The sequence below is a fragment of the Ursus maritimus genome, unplaced genomic scaffold (assembly GCF_017311325.1).
Source record: "Ursus maritimus isolate PB19 unplaced genomic scaffold, ASM1731132v1 scaffold_22, whole genome shotgun sequence".
NCBI lineage: Eukaryota > Metazoa > Chordata > Mammalia > Carnivora > Ursidae > Ursus > Ursus maritimus.
This window is the reverse complement of record NW_024424675.1, coordinates 38,122,521-38,141,902: the sequence shown is the minus strand read 5'-3', so window position 1 is coordinate 38,141,902 and position 19,382 is coordinate 38,122,521. Positions and strand designations below refer to the sequence as shown.

General features: G+C 49.2%; 1 protein-coding gene across 1 annotated transcript in view; it reads left to right on the top strand.

Annotated features, from left to right (window-relative positions):
- The window catches only part of ATP9A (ATPase phospholipid transporting 9A (putative)), a 125,725-nt gene that overhangs the window by 17,560 nt on the left and 88,783 nt on the right, over positions 1-19,382 (top strand). The window contains exons 2-4 of the mRNA XM_040638482.1: positions 11,452-11,596; positions 13,096-13,209; positions 18,257-18,365. Coding sequence (XP_040494416.1) covers positions 11,452-11,596; positions 13,096-13,209; positions 18,257-18,365 — 368 coding nt within the window. The remainder of the gene's footprint in view (positions 1-11,451; positions 11,597-13,095; positions 13,210-18,256; positions 18,366-19,382) is intronic.

Genomic DNA, 19,382 nt, shown 5'->3' with positions numbered 1-19,382 from the left:
GCTGTCTAGACAGCTCAGAGGCAGCTCTCAGATCCTTGGGAGGGGGGGGTGAGATCTCCAAACGCAGTGGGTGAATGCTGGCTGTGAGGCCAGCCTGCTGGACTCCTGGTGGGACTCTGGGAGTATAGTTTCCTCCTCTCCAGGGGGGGAGGGCCTTGCGGCGGGACTCTGGGGAGCGGTGAGAGAAGTGACACGGCTGGCTGTGCTGTGGCCCCAGACCTGGTCTAGAACCTGTGAGCAAATGCCCCAGATACAGTATAAACGCACGAGGTAAGGCAGCAGGTCTCTGCGTGCTGGGGACCTGGGGCGGTCAAGAGGCCCAGGAAAGATGCCTCAGCCCACTCAGGGCAACTGAGCACCTTCTGTATACCCGATCTGGGGTGTGAGGCAAAGAGTATCTGGTTTCTGACCTCCAGGCTTGTGGCCAAGATCCGAGGCTGCAGATGGAGAGCTGGGTGCTGTGTGGGGAGTGGGGTGGGTTTTATTTGCTTTGTTTGTAAATTAAAAAAAAGAAAAGAAACAGTCAAGATAGTTCACTGTACTTTGTAAACTTAGCCTCCCTCCGTCGCCTGCTTTGGCTACTCCGTGCTCCTGAGGTGACCACTTATCAATTTCTTCTGCGTCGTTCTAGAGAATTTTTAACCATTTTCCAAAAGAAGGCCCATGGGTTTTATATTTATCTATCTAGACACACATACGTGGATTTTGACCTTTTTTATTCCGTTGTTAGTCTGCCTTATACAGCACAACATATTTCTTTCCCTTAACTGTACACATTGGGCTTGTTCCGTATCAGTACATAAAAAGCTTTTTGCATTCCTTTTTTTTTTTTTTTTAAACAAAGTGGCTTTCGAGGATTTCATCGAATAGACTTACCATACTTAATATAACCAGTCTCCCACTGAGGGACGCCTGCGTTATTCCTCATGGTACGTTATTCCTAGCCAAGTTACGGAGAGTGATGTCGAACATAAGTCTTCGTGCCCATGTTAGAACATACGTAATATCTCGAAGGGGAATCACTGGGTCCGGGTGAATGCATTTGTGATTTTGAGAGCTGTCGCCAGCTTGCCTCCCCTCAAGGGTGTACTGATTAAGACCCCTCCCCGCAGTGGAAGTGTCTGTTTGCCCATCCCAGCCAACACAAGTGGTATTAAACTTTTTGATTTTGGTTATCATGCTAAGTAAAAAATTATACCTCAGTGTGCTTTGAGTTTTGCATAATAGCTAAGCATTGCGTCAGTTACCAACATTTAACAACCGAGGGTTTGCGCTTCAGAGCCTTTTTTGTCTTCGTCATGAGGAATCTTACGGTCTGTTGTGTTAGGTTTGTGTGAGAACGTATCCTGGTGAAGCTAGGTGGCCCCTTCCTTCCCACAGGTCTAGGCGCCTCAGTGTGCCCTGTCCCGCCAGACCCTGTGTGTGTTTTTGCTCATTTATTATTATATGTTGCTCGCTGGGCTTCCGTAGATTTGAGTTTCCTAGAAAGAAGCAGGCAAGTAAAGTCTAAGAGAGACCAGCGCTGCTTTCTCTTCTCTTGCCGAAGAGCCCAGAGCTGGGTTTTGAAGGACAAGTAGAAGAAGGGGAATGGGTGGCTCAAGGAAATCTGGTGCGAATGAGTCTTGCCAGAGGGGTTGGACGTTGGAGAAGCGTAGAGTTCGGGAGCTCATTTGCCCTGGCAGCAGTTGGAGGCTTGATAACAGAGGACCTGGGATGAGCGGCGACAGGCTTGGACTTGAGTGCACAGTGATTGACTCATCGTGGGGGCGGGACGCAGTATGACTCATACTTTTGTAAGAGGTGTCCTGCGCTGCTGGGCAGCCGGAGACCAGCAGGGAAAGACTTCCGGCAGGAGAAATAGGGAAGGCGACAGATCCTACCATCGATGACTGCCCCCTCCCCCCAGGAGAACCGGAATTAACAGTCTGAGTGTGTGTGTGCGTGTGCATATTTGTTTCTCAGTGTTATTTTCCCCTGTATATATTATCTTGTTATTTTTATTAAAATACCACATAATGCATATCTTTTGCTTCACTTTTCCCCCTCCCCCTTCATCACTTGGATCTTGCCCTGTCAGTGCGTGTATCTGTTTACCTTATTCTTTTAATTAGTGCAGGTCCGGGGCGCCTGGGTGGCTCAGTAGGTTAAACATCTGCCTTCAGCTCAGGTCATGATCTCAGGGTCCTGGGATTGAGCCCCCGCATCAAGCTCCCTGCTCAGTGGGGGGTCCGCCTCTCCCATCTCTCTCTACGCCTCTCTCCACTCATCCCCTCTCTCTCTCTGCCTCTCTGTCTCTGTCAGATAAATAAATAAAATCTTAAAAAAAAAAATAGTTCAGGTCCATTGTGCAGGGAGTTCCTCTCTGATGGGTGTTTGGTCATTTCCAGGGTTTTGCTTTCTTGATGCTGGGAGCATCCTTGTACCTTTCCTCTTGCTCACCTGTACCAGAATTCATATCTAATCCATCCCTCCAGTAGACTTGCTAGATCAGAGGACCTGTTTCTATTTAAAGAGAAATTTCCACATTGACTTGGCTTTTTTCTTTGATATGGCCCAGTTTTTCCACCAGTGGGTAGCATTGCTGTGGCCAGAGATAACGTTCAGACTTCAGTGAACTAGCTTCCTTTTTTGCATTCTTTCTGACTTTAGATTTTATTTTTATTTTTAATTTTTAAAGATTTTATTATTATTTTTTAAGTTATCTCTATACCCACCATGGGGTATAGACCCATCATAGGGTCACTTATAACTCTGAGATCGAGAGTCGCATGCTTTACCAACGGAGGCAGCCAGGTGCCCCTGACTTTAGATTTTATATTCCTCTAGTTTAAAAAAATTTTTTTTTCAGCCTCCTAGATATTTTTAGAACACAGAGCAAAAATTTCCCTCCTACCTTCCTTTCCATGCCTTCCAGCACCCCTCCCCAGGCATCTAGGCTTGTTAACCACTTGAATTCCATCCTTCTAGAACTGGCCTGTATGGTTCACACTAGATCTATGTGGCTATTTAAGTTCATTAATGGAATAAAATTTGAATTTCACATTTTGAGTGTTCAGCCACACGTGGCTGTGGCTGCTGTGGGAGACCATGCAGATAGAGAACGTTTGCAGAAATGTATCAGACAGTGCTGCTCCGGTCTGGGGTTCTCAAACTCGGAACTGTTGACACTTGGGGCTGGATAATCCTCTGTGTGGGGCTGTCCTGGGCGTTGTAGTACGTTGGGCCTCTACCCATGAGATGCCGGGAGTCCCTCCCTGCCCCTGCAGTTGTGACAACCAAACATCTCTGTAGACACTGACAAGTGTCCCTGGGGCAGGGGGCAACCCCCCCCCCCACCAGTCCTCCCCTTCCATTGAGAACCACTGCTGTAGACTGCTTGTTTGTTTGTTTGTTTGTTTGTTTCCCATATGGCCTTTCGTTCTTCTTTAAATTCTTCCTGGATCTTCCCAGTATCAACACAGAGACGATAGCTTCCTGGACTCTGGCTTCAGGAAAGTTCAGCACACCATGGGGGCAGTTTAGCAAGTATTTACTGACTGCCTGCTGATTGTGGTTACACCCAGAGCAGAGATGATCATTTCTTTGGAGGCCAGCTCCTTGTTACAGTAGCTACCTTTTCCAGAAACATCGTTCCTTTGACGCTTCCCCTTGTAATATGTGCTTTCCCTTGCATTTTAGCCAGATTGTATGAGACCACCGCACATCTGGTCAGCAGTCTGTCCACCATCAAAACCTTTGTTTGTTTTAGAGTCAGATCATAAGAAAATTTACTTTGGTTTTCCTTTGTTTAAATGGTCAAAGCTGGAAGCAGTTTATGTCAACTGAATTATTTCTGGCATTACAGCTTTTTTTTTTTTTTTTTAAGATTTTATTTATTTATTCGACAGAGATAGAGACAGCCAGTGAGAGAGGGAACACAAGCAGGGGGAGTGGGAGAGGAAGAAGCAGGCTCCCAGCAGAGGAGCCTGATGTGGGGCTCGATCCCATAACGCCGGGATCACGCCCTGAGCCGAAGGCAGACGCTTAACCGCTGTGCCACCCAGGCGCCCCTCTGGCATTACATCTTAACCTCTTTGAATAGCTGCTGCTGTCAATAGGTAAGAACATTGATTTATGTTTTCTTATCTGGAAAAAAACCCTTAAATCTATGTACTATGAGTTAAATGCCTGTCACGTGCTATGTATTGGCCTATGCCTTTCCTATATAAATTCCTTCATCCTCATAGTTATTCAGCAAGGCAGGTCTTACTGTCATCTTATAGACAGAAAAAGTGGGCGTCACAAAAGGTGAGTGGCTCGAAGCCACGTAGCCAGTGTGGAGCCGGGCTGGGCTTGGCACCCAAGTCCATCTGACTTAAAAGCGGGTGTTCCTTACTCTGCCCCTTATGGTCCTGCTATTTCAAAACTATGGCTCTCACCTGTTATTGCTTCTTTAGTCTCTCCATTAATTTCTCATCTTTTAAAAGATTTTATTTCTTTGAGAGAGGGAGAGAGCACACGCACCGGGGAAGGGAGATGCAGACTCTCCGCTGAGTACGGAGCCCAGTGGGGGACTTGATCCCAGGATGTTGAGATCATGACCTGAGCTGAAGGTAGAAGCTTCAGCGACTGAGCCACCCAGGCGCCCCAAATTTCTCCGTCTGTCTTGTAGCCCATCTCCTTAGCCCGTGTAGAAGGTAGGAGTTCCTTTGTGATGGCAGGTGGCAGGCAGCTTGGTTTGGTGTGAGGAAACAATAGCCATAATTCACGACACTAGGGTGACAGCTGCCGCAACACAGCTCTGGGTGACTGCCCCTCTCGGGCCCCCAGGGGACCGAAGTCTGGGCCCTAGACAGACAGGGTGTGGTGGTGGCAGCCACCAGGGGTAGAGAGAGTCGCAGGGATCAATCCAGATGTTGAGAGGGAGCCTGGCTGCCACCACTGCTTTTTGGGGGGGGCGGGAGGGGAACTTGGCCGCTTGTAATTTTGCCAGCGCAAAGCTTCTCCTGTGGGACAGGAGTTCCCCAAACGTGGGCAGGTGAGGGCTCCAGGTGCAGCCGTGATAAAGTCCCAAGTAATTCATGGACGGGAACTAAATCACGTGGAGACGTGCAGTAAGGTACTTCCTTCCTTTTTTAGTTTTCCTTCCGTGTTTCTAACCCTGTCAGGGCTGACGTTTTGGTAGCCAGCCCTCATCGTCTCGGCAGTATAAACAGGAGAAGCAGCAAGAGCCGCTGAATCCGGCCCGAATTTAGTAACACTGTTTGCTTTCCATTGTGTTGGTTTTGATGTTTACCTTGTGTTTATGGCAGTGATACTGGTTTTCCATTTATGATAGTAGTACAGAGTTACCCTTTAAAATTATGTAAATGGAATCTAGGGCAGGAGTTCTCGACCCTGGGCACCGCTGTATTTGGGGTTGGACCATGCTTGGCCGGGGGGCTGTCCTGCTTACAATCGGATGTTTAGCAGACCCCTGGCCTCCTCTCACTAGGAGCCGACAGTAGCTCCTTTCCCCAGGTGTCACAACCAAAAATGTCTCCAGACATTGCCAGGTACTCCTGGGCAGGGGGACCAGAAGTGACCCTCGCTGAGAACCCCCAGTTTAAGGCAAGCAGGTTTAGCCAGTACCATGAAGTTAGAAGGTAGAGACAGTTGGATATTCTAGGAAATACTGTGCGCGTACGAAAGTCGCTTCGCCTGATGGCTGTCGGTCGTGAGGGCCACTTGCTGATGCTCACGTGTGTGTCCTTGGTGCTGGTGTCAGCTGAAGAGCGAGGTGGAAGGAGAGGTCTTGAAAGGGATGCTCTGAAGCAGTGCTCTCCAATACGGCTTTCTGTCATGCTGGAATGTTCTGAATCTGTCCATAGCTTCAGGCCAGCACTCAGAATGTGGCTAGTGGGATCAGGGGACGGAATTCTTCTATTTCAATTAATTTAAACGTAAATAGCCACCTGTAATAGGAGCTACCCTATCGGACATCACTGCTCTGATGAAGCCAGAGCAGAGAGGTCAGGATGGTACAAGGCAGGCTTGAGGGTGTTGACTGCACTCGTTAAAAGCTTGGACTTGGAGACACACGAAACCAATAGGATGGTGTCTTTAAGGACAGCGCAGCCGTGTGGCCCACAGGAATATCAAACAGACCCAACTAAAACTGGCTTGAGCAAAAGTAAAAACCAATTAATTGACTCCTCAGCCTAAAAAGCCCCGGGAATGGACAGATGGGCAGACCTATGCAGTCTTCCAAAAGTGTCAGGAACCTTTGCATTCCTCCTGGTAACTCCCATTTTCAGGCCGACTCTTCCCTAAACAAGAACAAAGGGGCCACCTGCAGCCCCTCGCTTGTCTTCTGCCACCGTAGCCACCTCACGGTGAAGGGCACTTCTTTCCTGGTGTTTCCAGTGATAATCTCAGCCGGGGGTCTCGCTGGCCTTTGTTGAAACCGTGACCATGTCAAGGGTTCTGCTTGGCTATGCCTGGATCCTTGCGCTCACCACACCTGGGGCTCGGAGATGGGGTTGGCCCAGCTAGCTCAGGTGGAGAGATGGAGGGAACTGACTTAGTAAATTAGGATAAAGGATAATTATAGGATAGAGGAAGACTCTGGGGTAGTCTAGGCTGAGGGAGTGGACCCAAGGAAGGATGCACTCGGAAGGGGGCCTTTCCCTAAGGCTGGGGTACAGATGTAGTTGGAGATGGTGTCGTTCAGTGCAGGCTGCTGGAAGGCAGGGCGAGAGCTGGTCTGCAGGCACGGGGCAAGCAGGAAGTGATCTCGGGGTGCAGGTGGGGTGACAGGCCCAGTCGGTGGTTGACACACTGGGTGTGCAATGGGATTGGGACATCGGGGGCTACAGGGACAGGAGGACCTCGGGAGACAAGCCGGGGGTGAGGGATCAGGGTGCCGGTGCAGAGGACACAGGATGGCCATATTGTGGGGCCCTGGGAACGTCTCCACTATGGGCCTTGGAGATCTCCAAGGGACTGCACATCCTGGGTGGGTGGCTGGGCACAGCACCACTGGGTGGCCCCACACCCATGCCACTGATCCACTGGGTGCTTCTGCCTGGACAGCACAGGAGAGCCTCTCCTCCCTTGGTGTCCCCCCAGTGTCCTCTACTGAGAAAGCGTAGCAGTGTGCTGGCTGTGGAGGAGAGCAAAAGGGAACTGAGTCCATGATCCCAGAGCAGGTGGTGAAGGGTGGCTCTGGAGCTGAGAGGCAAGACATTCGTCACTGGCATGCAGATGAGCCTGTGGAAGAGCATCTGAATCAGCGTGGCAGCCACAGCTCTCGTGGCCCCTAAAGATCCTTCCAGCTTTATGAGATGATGTGAGCCTAGGGAAAAAAAAGGCTGTGAAATAATTGTGCTGATGAGGCTGTTCATGGCAGTGCAAGGTGCTCTCAGGCTCCTAGCTCAGGATCTGGATCCCTCAGGCCTGGGCTTAAGGCCAGCTTTACCCACTCAGCATGGAACAAATGGAGTAGTAGGTGTTGGGAAAGTCACTGAGTCCTCTTGGGCTTAGTTTCTCCGCTGTGAAAATGGGGGCGTTGCTCGTATATACCACGTAGGATTATTATGAACATTAAATGAAATAATGTGTTTCTCTTTTTTAATTATTTCTTAAAAAGATTTTATGGGGGCGCCTGGGTGGCGCAGTCATTAAGCGTCTGCCTTCGGCTCAGGGCGTGATCCCGGCGTTCTGGGATCGAGCCCCACATCAGGCTCCTCCGCTGTGAGCCTGCTTCTTCCTGTCCCACTCCCCCTGCTTGTGTTCCCTCTCTCACTGGCTGTCTCTATCTGTCAAATAAATAAATAAAATCTTTAAAAAAAAAGATTTTATGTATTTATTTTAGAGAGCATGCGTGAGTGGGGGGAGGGGCAGAGGGGGAGAGAGAGAGTCTCAAGCAGACTCTGTGCCTAGCATGGAGCCCGCTGCGGGGCTCGATCCCACGACTCTGAGATCATGACCTGAGCCAAAATCAAGAGTCAGATGCTCAACTGACTGAGCCACCCAGGTGCCCCAGTGCTTTTTTTTTTTTTTTTAATGTTTAAAGACAGTACATTTCTGTGTCCGTAACATTTTGAAAATCTGTACCCACGGCCACCACTCCAGTCTGGACCACTGGCTCTGCCTGCCTGGATGAGGACAGTGGCTTCCTGAATGATCTCCATTTCTACTTTTTTTTGGGGGGGTTTAATATACAGCTTTATTAAGATATAGTTCACATACCCTGCAATTCGCCTATCTGAAGTGTATAATTAGCAGTTTTAAGTATATTCGTGGAGTCGTGGAACCGTCACCACAATCCGTATTCGAGCATGCTATTACCCCAGAAAGGAACCTCACACCTCTTCATCTGTTTTCACTCTTAACCCCCTGCAGCCTCTTCTCTGCGCAGCAGCCTGACCGAACTTTTAAAAATGTCAGTCAGATTGTGCCGCCTTCTGCTCGTAACCCTTCTGTGATCCCCACGGTGCACAGAGTAAAATCCAGCCTCCCTGCCCCAGAGACAAGCCCGGTGTCACCTGGTCACTCTTCCTCCTCCTCCTTCCTTCCTCCTTTCCCCTGTGGTTGGCATGCACCGGTCTTTCTAGACAAATGTGTAACCAGGCTGTTCCCCACCTCTGGCTCTTTGCCCTTGGGGTTCCCTCCCAGTCTGCCCAGATTGTACTTCCTTGTGTGGTTGCCCGGCTCTTGCTACATTTCCCGCAGCTCAGCTCTCTCACCAGCCTCCCTGACCACCTAGTCTTCCCTGGCCACACCCCTCCCCCACGCCCTCTCTTGCCCAGGCCTTATTTTATTTTGGGTGGTTGTTTACGGTCTGTCTCCCTCCCCTAGAGTATAAGCTCCGTCTTGTTCCCTCCTGAATGCCCAAGTGCCCAGGGGAGGGCCCAGCACAATGGGCACACAAGACATAGCAGGAGAATGTGAACAGGTGACAAAAAGGCAATGCTTACTTGTCTTATATTATTGTTGTCATTAGTGTTCAGTAACTACTGTTGACCTGAAAGTCGGACTGATCGTGTATTGGAAGTGTGCAGGTTACATACATCCAGTGCATGCAGAAAGTGAGTAAATGCGGTGACTGTCAGATTGGCTAAAGGAGATGGCCTTGGGGCCAATTATACTGGGCCCGAGTGACACAAAGTTTTTCATTTGTCCTGTGCTGAACACTTACCCTGTTTTGCAGGGCGATTGTGAGGAAGGAGAAGGCAAGGATCCTGTTCCAACATTTGGTCCCCATAGGACCTGGATTAGTACTTTGTACCAGCTGGACATTTAATAAATGCTTACTCTTAGGAATTGAGCTGGGAAGGAACCACATTGAGTCCCTAGACAACGTGAAACAACGTAACTAAAGAATACAGAGCGAAAGGTCTCCCTACTCCCTCCTTCCCACAGGGAACCAATGCTGGAGATTTCCTGCATTTGAAACATGTCTGCGTATGTATCCTCTTGTGTTCATGCAAAGAATAGCATCCTGGACACGCCTTTTAGCCTCTCGCTTTTCGATTTAGCCTGTCTTGCAAAATGGGGCCACTGAGTGCGTGCAGCTCTCTCTCTTCTTGAAAGACTACCGTGGCTGTTCCCTGTTGATTTCTCCAGCCCCCTCTAATGGATCGGTGAGGCTCATGTCCAGTCTTTTGCTGCCACAGTGCATGCTGCAGTGACTGTCCACCCACTTCGTGCACGTGCACAGATCTGCAGGTTAAGTAATGAGTGGCTTAACCTGATAACTTGCTGTGCAGAACCTGCAACAACGCAGACAAAACTCAGATAAACGGTGGACCTGATGCTTGGTTTTCTGAAATCCATTCTTCCGCTTTCATTGGAAAGCTGCAACTATGGGAGCCATCATTACAGGATTATTACAGGGTGGGGAGAGGATTGCTGGTTCACAGAGGGTCAGTCATGACCAGCAGGATGGCTTCCACAAGTAAGAGAGGTGTGCTCCCTGTCCGGTGAACCCTCCCTCCCTCCTTCCTGCGTTCATTCAGCGCTTAGAGCGTGACCCCCCTCCCCCCCCGCCCCCGTGGCCCACCTGGGTGCTTCCCATCCATGGGCAGTAATTGCGTTGGACTCTTTGAGGCTTCTGTCCCTGGCCTTTGGACAGCTTAGAACAGGGCCAACACAGAAGAGTTACTGGAAGTGAAACCTGTCCTTGTCACATAAACTCCACCGAAGCACCGGTTTACTGGAATGAAGATGCTATTTTTAAGAAAGAGCATTGTGTTTCATCATGGAAATTTTGAGCATCTGGGCAGGCAGCTTGCTGATGCCCAGAGACCGTGTTTGCTCAGCTTTGTACCCCAACACCCCACCAGGACCTGCCTGACCCATAGGAGGGGGGGGAGAAGGGCGGGCCGCAGCGGGCCAGTATTTATGTAAGTCCTAATCTCCCTGTCTGCTTGGTTTCGCTTCACTTGGCAGCATCGCGAGCGGCTGGCAGGACTGGGGTTTCTCCCTCCCGCCTGTGTATGTGGGGGCAGAGGCCAACAGTTTGGCATGAGGTGTTTCCATCACAGTGCTTATGGGGCTTGTGATTCTTGAAATGCCTTATGCATGGGTTCTCCAGAAGGATGAGCTGCCTTTTTGGGGTGTTTTCAGAGTCTCTGTTCCGCTGGAGCTGCCCGCATTGCCCTGCCTGGGGCGGGTACCCGGGAGCAGGTGCACTAATGAGCTGACCTCGCAGGACAGCCCGGACAGCTGGCCGGGGTGCGGGGTTGGAGTGGGTGCGGTCAGTTGGCCTGCAGCTTGCACTCTGGGCCGGCTCCAGAGGACCCTGGGCCCTGAGCCATTGTCTTCCTGGCTGGCTCCTCTGGGGTGCTGCTGAAAGGAGATCTGGGTGTGGAGAGGAGATTCTTCCCCTTCTCCTTTCCCCGGTTATCTTGGTGGGACCAACAACCTTGACAGCATGGGGTGCTGGAAAGTCGCTAGATTTTCAAATGAGATGGATGTGGTTTAAGGCGAGACTCCCCTGTTTCTCACGTCCTGGCAAACTTGGGTACTTTATTTTTTAATTTAATTTTTTTAAAGCAAACAGACATTTACTTGGGTAATTAAAATTGCAATTTGGGAGACACAGATTGAGGTAGAAATCTGAATTAGGTCCTCCTTGGGTGCTTTATTAACTGTCGCGAGCTTTCCTCTCTCATCAGCAAAATGTGAAAGTAAGAGTGGTAATGTGTTTCTGTATCTTTGCTTTTTTAAACTTAAATCTCATTTTAAAAATGAATCTTACATTTTGAAATTACTTACATTAAGTAATTTGGGCTTGGGCACAAACCGTCTTTTATCTGGACCACAGCTTCTTAGAAGCCCTGGCTCTGTGTTCCCTTCTCATGACGGATGAAGCCCCATTTGTGGCTGTTGTCCTGACCCAGTGCAGATGCCTGAGAGAAAAACATTTGGAGAAGAGCAGGCGGGTGTGGACGTGGCCTTGACACTGTGACTTTGCCTTTCCCACAGGTGCTGTGAGTGGCTGAGATGCTGTGGCGGAGGGGAGCCCAGGCCCCGCACTGTGTGGTTGGGGCACCCCGAGAAGAGGGACCAGAGATACCCTCGAAATGTCATCAACAACCAGAAGTACAACTTCTTCACCTTTCTTCCTGGGGTACGTACGGCCAGGGACCATTTTTAGGAGACCCAGGTCCCCGTGGCAGAAGAGCCTGTGTGTTTTCTCGGCTGCCCTAGCCACTGGCTGTTCATCTTCTAAAAACCCCCCACACCAAAAAACCCACAAAAACCCCACCATTCCCTAAATGCCACCCCCTGTCATCATGAAATGCATATTCACTCTAGGAAAGCCTGGAGATACAAATATAGAGAAAATTTTTAAGAGGTCAGTTTCATTCCTACCATCCAGAGAGAATTTCTGTGGATATTTTTGCTAATGACTGTTTCTGTTTTACTTGGTATTTTCTGGTCTGGAGTCACAGCATTTCCACATTAACTTAGACCAATCCGTGGATGTGTACTCTACAAACCTCCCCCCCTACTTAAATTGAATACCTATTTTTACCCACCAGAGCCTCCACACACACCAGCTGACTCTGGAAGCAGTGGCGGCCGTCGGTTCCCAGTGCTGGAAGGAGAAAAAAAAGTGACTCTTTGATTTATTGGGAGAGATTACAGAAACACAAACGTGTAATGCCGTAGCTTAAGGTCAATTTTAATGTTGTTTTAGGGCGACTCCGACTGCGTTCATTGCTCCCTTCAACTCCCCCCCCAAGTCTCAGTATCTTCAATCAGGAAAAAGTTTATTTCTTATTGATGGAAGTTCTGGTGTAGACGGGACCACTGTCATCCATGTTGTAGCTACGCTCTCTGGAATACAAGGCCCCCCAAAGCTCCATGACTGAGCGAGAGTGAGGTGGCCGAAAAAGGGCACTCGACTGCCTTTGCCTCCGAGAGACACGTCATTTCTGCTCCGCGCCCCAGACAAGTCCTGCGGCGCCAGTCCCACGCCCAGGGCGCGTGGGCTCGGCCCAGGCTCTGCCAGAACCCACCTCCACACAGGATGGGATTCTGCTATATTTATCTCCTGGTGTTGAGATCATATCGTGGAGATGGTGGTTTACCTTGTTTTCTTTTCTTTTTTTTTTTTTTTTAAAGATTTTATTTATTTATTCGACAGAGATAGAGACAGCCAGCGAGAGAGGGAACACAAGCAGGGGGAGTGGGAGAGGAAGAAGCAGGCTCATAGTGGAGGAGCCTGATGTGGGGCTCGATCCCATAACGCCGGGATCACGCCCTGAGCCGAAGGCAGACGCTTAACCGCTGTGCCACCCAGGCGCCCCTTAAAATAGTTTTTAAGAAGTAAGTCATAACAGATAAAGTCGAAGGCCCCCAGCGTGCCTTCCCCCGCCCCAGGGGTACCCACTCTCTTGAAATTTATAATTTCCATGTGTATCATTATTTATGGTTTTACTTTTAGAAATGATATTTTTATTACCCGTGTGTATTTCCCTAAACAATATATAGAAGTGCTTAAAGTTCCCACGGAAGGTACCGTGGGAGTTGTTTTTGGGTAGGAATGCTTTCAACAGCGGTTCCCCGACCTCATCAGACAGACCGTGACTGTCTTCCCTCTCTTCTCTCTCCTTGTTCCAGGTGCTGTTTAACCAGTTCAAATACTTTTTCAACCTCTATTTCTTACTTCTTGCCTGCTCTCAGTTTGTCCCTGAGATGAGACTCGGTGCCCTCTATACCTACTGGGTCCCCCTGGTGAGTAAATCGGCCTGGTTTGTGCAGTGACCTCGGGGCTTTGGGAACAGACACTTCTTTGTCTCTGTCACCCGGGCATCTGGAACGGGATGTGGCCTTTTAAGAGAGAGGACACCCCCCAGCGCCCCGAGCCTCTCCTGTCGAAGCCCTCTTTCATATGCCACCAGGATCAGACTGGTGAAGCCTGTGCTCTTGAGTCATTCCGTCTGTCAGTTGTTCGGTCATTCATTTTTTCAGCTACCAGGTGTTACATGCTTACTGTGCATTTCACGCCCTTCTAGACTCTGGGGACACAGCGGCAAGCAAGAAAGATGAAGTTTCTGTCTTTGTGGGTTGTACTATTTGAATTGTTTTCTGAGATCGTGTTTTCTGTTTACGTAGAGTCTGTCGGCACGAGGGTTTGAAAGGTACCAGGTTCTGTGCTTTGTGTGTGAAGTCAGACAGAACTGGCCAGAATGCCCCTCCATTCTCTCCCTTACCTCCTTTTGGCAAGTGGTTATTGAGTACCTGCTGTGTGCCAGGCACTGTGCTGGGTGCCGGGGACACAGATTGAATGAAACAGATAAAAACTCCTGCCCTCGTGGAGTTGGTTTTCGGAGGGAATAGACAGTAAACAGACGAATGAAATCATTTGGAACTGTGAAAAGTGCCACAGAGGTTATAGAATAAGGTCCCAGGTGAGACAGGCTCTCCCAGGCACATTTAATATTTGTTGAATGCTTGAAGGTGGGGGTGGAAGGTGTGGAGGGACAGCCTTCGCCGGTGTGGCCATGGAAGGCCTCTTGAGGAGGGGATGGGCGGAAGAGTAGGAGGGTGGGAGCATTCCAGCTACAGAGAGCAGCCGTGCAAAGGCCCTGCGGTAGACATGGTCTCAGAGCATTCGAAGAACAGAAGGAAGCCCAGGGGGGGGGGGGGGGGGGTGGAGAGGGTGGAACTGACATCTCTTCTCCAAATAGAGGCTATTTATTTCTGAGTTAAATGGGACTTGGGGGAACACTTGGATTCTCTGTTCACAAATATTGTTAACGTTTTAATTGGGAGAAGACTGTTAAAGTAGAAAATATTTAAGTCCTCCTTGAAGAAATAACAGGATTTTTTTTTTCCTTTAAGTGGCAGGTGGGAGATGATAAGGATTCGGTGCACAGGCACTTACAGTGTAGAGGGAGCCACTTGCTAAGGGACCCCTGAGTGGGTGGGTGTCTACACACTGTGAGTGTCGCGTTAGCATACAAGTCAGGCCAGCAGCTCCAGCCCTGAGAAAGAAGGGATTCATTTTTCCCACACGAACAGCAAAGGGGCTTTGGGGATGTGCAAACTGTGCTGTCGTGCTGTCATTTGTAGGTGAGGGCAGGACTCTGGGAGCGGGAGCAAACTTTTGTTTGCATCCTTTCCTCGTGTAACGAACATTCCAGTCTGCACGCTGTGTTCTTACACACAGAATGGAACGCTGCAGGCTCCGAGGCTGGGCGGACACAATCAAACCTTGGGAGAGCTGGGAGCTCTTGGCCCATCCAGAATGGAAGGTGCTACTGCATTTCCACAGGTGCAAATGTGGGCCTGGAGTTCCCAGACCCGAGTTAGACACTTTAGAGTTTTATATGAAATACCCCAATTTTATTTGAGTTTTTTCATTCCACTGTTTACTACATACTACATAGAGAGTCAAACCTAACTTATTTTTGAAAAGTTAGTCTATATATAAAATATAACGTATCACATTGCCTTTTTTTTTGGTTCCCTTTTTGAAGTGTAGTTATTTGAAAGGGAATACATTTACACGATGCATGAAACATAAAAATATTCCCAGTGAAGCTCTCCCTCCTTTCCCAGTCCGGGTGGGCTGGGGCAAGTGGTGGGGACGGGGATGGCCTAGAGCACCCCCCCTTCTAAATTAGAGGGCCCGGCCCCAGCTCCTGCCTCCATCTCCTCGCTGAAGTGATGGCTGCAGTTTGCAGAAGCCTGACCTTCAGTGCATGCGGTCGCTGTGGCCCCTGCCCCCTCTGCCCGCTCCCCTTCTCCCCGCGGACTTGCCTGTTTTCCCAGAACTGTGGCCGCAGGTAGAAACCCGGCGGGTGGACAGCAGCCTCTGGTGGCCCTGAGCTTCCTGCCTCTGCATGGTGTCTCTTTAGAGCCCGCGTTTCCTGTGAAGGGTTGGGACTGCGAGGGGGGTGGGGCTTTCGTGTTGCTTCTTACCAGGGGGTGCAGACAAGGAGGTTTGGGGTCAAAGACAAAGTAGATGGCATCTATTTCTAGGTGACTATAGCCGATTTTCCCTCGATATTTCTGGACAGAGCCTGTTTCCAGTTCTGGACTAGAACACATTCTGAAATGTCTCTGACCAGCCCGAAAGACCTGCCGTTCCAAACCCAGTTCTAAATAAGCACCGTGGTTCTGGATGAGGGCTGAGAGCCATGCGGCTGAGGTGTGGCTCCTGGCTACACTTTGAGAAATTACGTAATTCGAACCTCAGTTTTCTCATCTGTAAAACGGGACGTTCATGTCCGCTTCCTTGACTTGTCGGAAGAGTTAAATGAAGTCCTACAGATGAGATGCCTTCTATTGCTCCCAGTGGACAGAAAATTCTCAGGAAATACTCTCATTTGAATTTTAAAATTCTGGCACTAGTGACATTGTTCATTGTCTGGATGAAGATTTAGCATTTTTTTTTTTTAAGATTTTTTATTTGTTCATTAGACAGAGAATGAGTGAGTGCGAGAATGAGCAGGGCGGAGAGTTAGAGGAAGAAGCAGACTCCCCACTGAGCGGGGAGCCCGATGTGGGGTCTTGATCCCAGAACCCTGGGATCATGATCTGAGCTGAAGGCAGCTGCTTAACCGACTGAGCCACCCAGGGGCCCCAAGATTTTGCTTTTGATAACTTTTTTCTTGGTACTAATATATTAGAGGGAGAAATTCCTCAATAGATAGCTGAAATGATCCATAAAATTGTATGAAGACCAAATACCCTAGATTTTTTGGTACTAAGATATACCCCGTGTACCGTAAGATGCAGATATTGTATTCGCAATGCAGTGAGTGTTGACATCTGTCAACACCCATGGAAACGCACCTCAGTCAAAATACAGAACATTTTCATCACCCTGGTTCCCTAACGCCCCTTTCAGTCACCCCCTCCTTAACCAGAGGCAACTGCTTTTCTGATTTCTAGCTCATAGATTTGTTTTGCTTTAGTAAATCTATTTTTGATGTACAACTTTACAAAAGGAGGCTTAGCACCTTCAGAATGGCTTGTCTGGGTGCTAATCAGAGGCTATCACTGCCTCTGATTCCTTTACAAGCTCAGACAACCCCAGGCCTCCCTATTAAAGCCTCTCTCTAAATATCTGTGGCTGTGAAGGACCTCTGAAGTTGCATAGTTGGGATTTATTTCTGGACTACATTTGCATTTCTTTGTGAAAGCATTTTCTAGCCTAAGGGATGGCATGTCCTCTGGGATTAATGGGAACTGTGTGTTTGGGGGTGGGGTGGGGGGAGCAGATATGATAATTTCAGAGACGGTGTTTATTTGCAGCAAGGAGGTTAGCGGCTCTGTCTTTGTATGAGCACACACTTTCCACTAGCATCAATGGGATTTAGGCCCACGCAGAGAGAACTAGAAACTGGAACATTTGAAAAAACAAACAGCAAACACCTGGGTTCTGGCCCAGAACAACAAAAAAAACGGCAGCTTGGGAGGGGGAGGGGTCCTGCACCCCGGGTCTGCGCTCTCCCAGAACAGGTTTCCTCGCCCCTCCTGGCCCGGTTATGCTTTTATTCTGAAGTGTACCCGTTTTGCTCTGGCTGCAGCTAGTACTTTACATCTGATTGGAAACAGGAGTAATCCTTTGATTGTAAAGATGAATGAGCCCTCGGAGGAGTTTCACAAAGCCGCACATCCCTGGCTAGATTTACATAAGAGATTTAAAGTTCTTTGAATGAATCGAAGTTAATATATTTCACGGAGTAAACAGTATGAAAATGAGATGCTCAAGGAATGCTGTTAACCTTCAGGGTGATGGTGCTTTCCGTATTTTTAAGAAAATGACTTTAAAAGGAGATGACAAGGCTATTTTGTAAGAGAAATGAATGAGTGTTCTTGCCTTCACTGCCACGAGAGGAGAAATCTAGATGGAAATAGATTCTTGTTACGGCTGACTCATACACCAGTCCCTACCAGATTTTATGAGTTAGGGTACCCGGCCCACGAAAGCTTGGGCAGTTTCCAGTGTTCTTTTTATTTGTTGCTACTTATGCAATTAATACTTCTATGTGTTCTCTTTATAAGGATTTAAAACAGTACAAAGAAGACCGAAGTCCCCTTTGGCCCCTTCCTCCCTCTCAGTCCCTTCCTTGCAAAGAAATCTAGCCGCTAGTTGTGGAAATTGGGAGCTCTTCACAGAGGATGGTGGCTGTCCCGTGTTGTTTGTGTGCACGGTGTGACGTTGTACGTTGTGAGAAGTTGGTTTCCCTCCTTGGCAGGTCAGTGCGTGGGACGGATCTCACTCTTTCTGTCTCCTGGTGCTCCATTGTACTGGCTAGTAGGTTTTCCAAGTTTCTCTGGATGCAGAACAATGTGGCTGTTAGGAGCAGGGACTCTGGGGCCCGATTTCCTGGCAGTCACTTAGGAGCTTCATGTCCTTGGGCAAGATGACTCCACCTTTCTGTGCTTCCGAGGCTCAGTCTCAGCAATCATGAGCATGGGGTTGTTGTGGGGGTCTAACGTAGTTGGAAGCGTGCCCAGCACATGCCGAGTCAGCAGGCGCCATCCCTCTGTCACTGCCTGTGGACGGACCCCCTTTTCCTCTTAGAAACCCTGCAGTGGTGGTGAATAGGGCTGCCAGGGTATATGTGTGTCAGTGACTGTTTCGCCAGGGCATGTGTGTAGGAAGGAGTCGGAGAAGTGGGCTTGCTGGGGCGTATGCGTTTGGGGTAATTAGGAGACCCTGCCCTGCTGCCCTCCGGTGTGGCCTCTGGCCTTTTCTGTCCCAAGCACCAGAAGAGGAAGGTCGCCTTCAGCAGGGCTCACCCTCTCTCCGCTCTCTCTGCAGGGCTTCGTGCTGGCCGTCACTGTCATCCGGGAGGCCGTAGAGGAGATCCGATGCTATGTGCGGGACAGGGAAGTCAACTGCCAGGTCTACAGCCGGCTCACAGCGAGAGGTCAGCCTCCCAGCTCTGCGTGGGCCACCTCCTGCCGCTCGGCCTGGGGCCACAGGGTTGCAACTCCATCACGGGCTGTGCACAGTCAGGGAGCAGAGTTCAAGGCCCGGGGCTGGTGGGCGTGCAAACGCTGCGTGGTGGGACAGTCACTCATAGTTGCTGGCACCAGGGAGGCCAGCGTGTGCTCGGGGCTGCCACAGTCTCTCTCAGAGCCGGGCCTGTTGGCCGACTTGTGTGTCAGCAGCCTGGAATTAAACTTTGTTCACTGGGTATCCTCTTCTGGCTAACCCTGTCCCTTTGCCTGTCCCTGGGCTGACTGAGGAGGGAAGGAGGGAGCCCCTCTCTTTCAGGCCTTGGAGGCTGCAAAGTCTGTCCTACAAGCTTTAAAAGATATTCTTTCAACATTACAAAATGAATACTGCAACTTCGCAACATTAGTTTTTAAATAGGCACTAGATTTATATAAACACTGCATCCGTGAAGATTTCCTTGAAAGGCATCTTATAAATCCTGAAAATTAAGGTGGGGAGTGTATATAGTCAGACTCAAAGAGAAGCGACTAGATAGCCTTTAATCACTGAAGCCCTTGCAAGATGCATGCATTTTAAATTGGTGGAATTAAAAAAAAAAAAACCACCCAAACACCCCATTGAAAACCCACAAAGCACCCCAGCCAATGTTAACTTCTATTTCAGCTACAAATTCTACAGGAGATTACCTGTAAGGATGTGTTCAGAAATGAAGGCGTGTTACCTAAAATTCCAGAAGATGACTGATCCCAATCAGGGATTAGTAATGTTTTAGGAGCAGCAGAGACGGAGAAAAGCTGTGCCTTACCTTCAGGATGTTATGAATTCTGAAAAAGATGAGATAGATGTCTCAGGGAAGGCGTATCTGAGTCAAGTCAAGCTTTCCGATGCTTTAGTCTTCCCAAGAAGGCGTCCACACGTGGTTTCAGGGTTTTTCATAGAATTGCTCTTCTAGGAATAATGTCAGAAGAATATGTTTTAGGCTCAA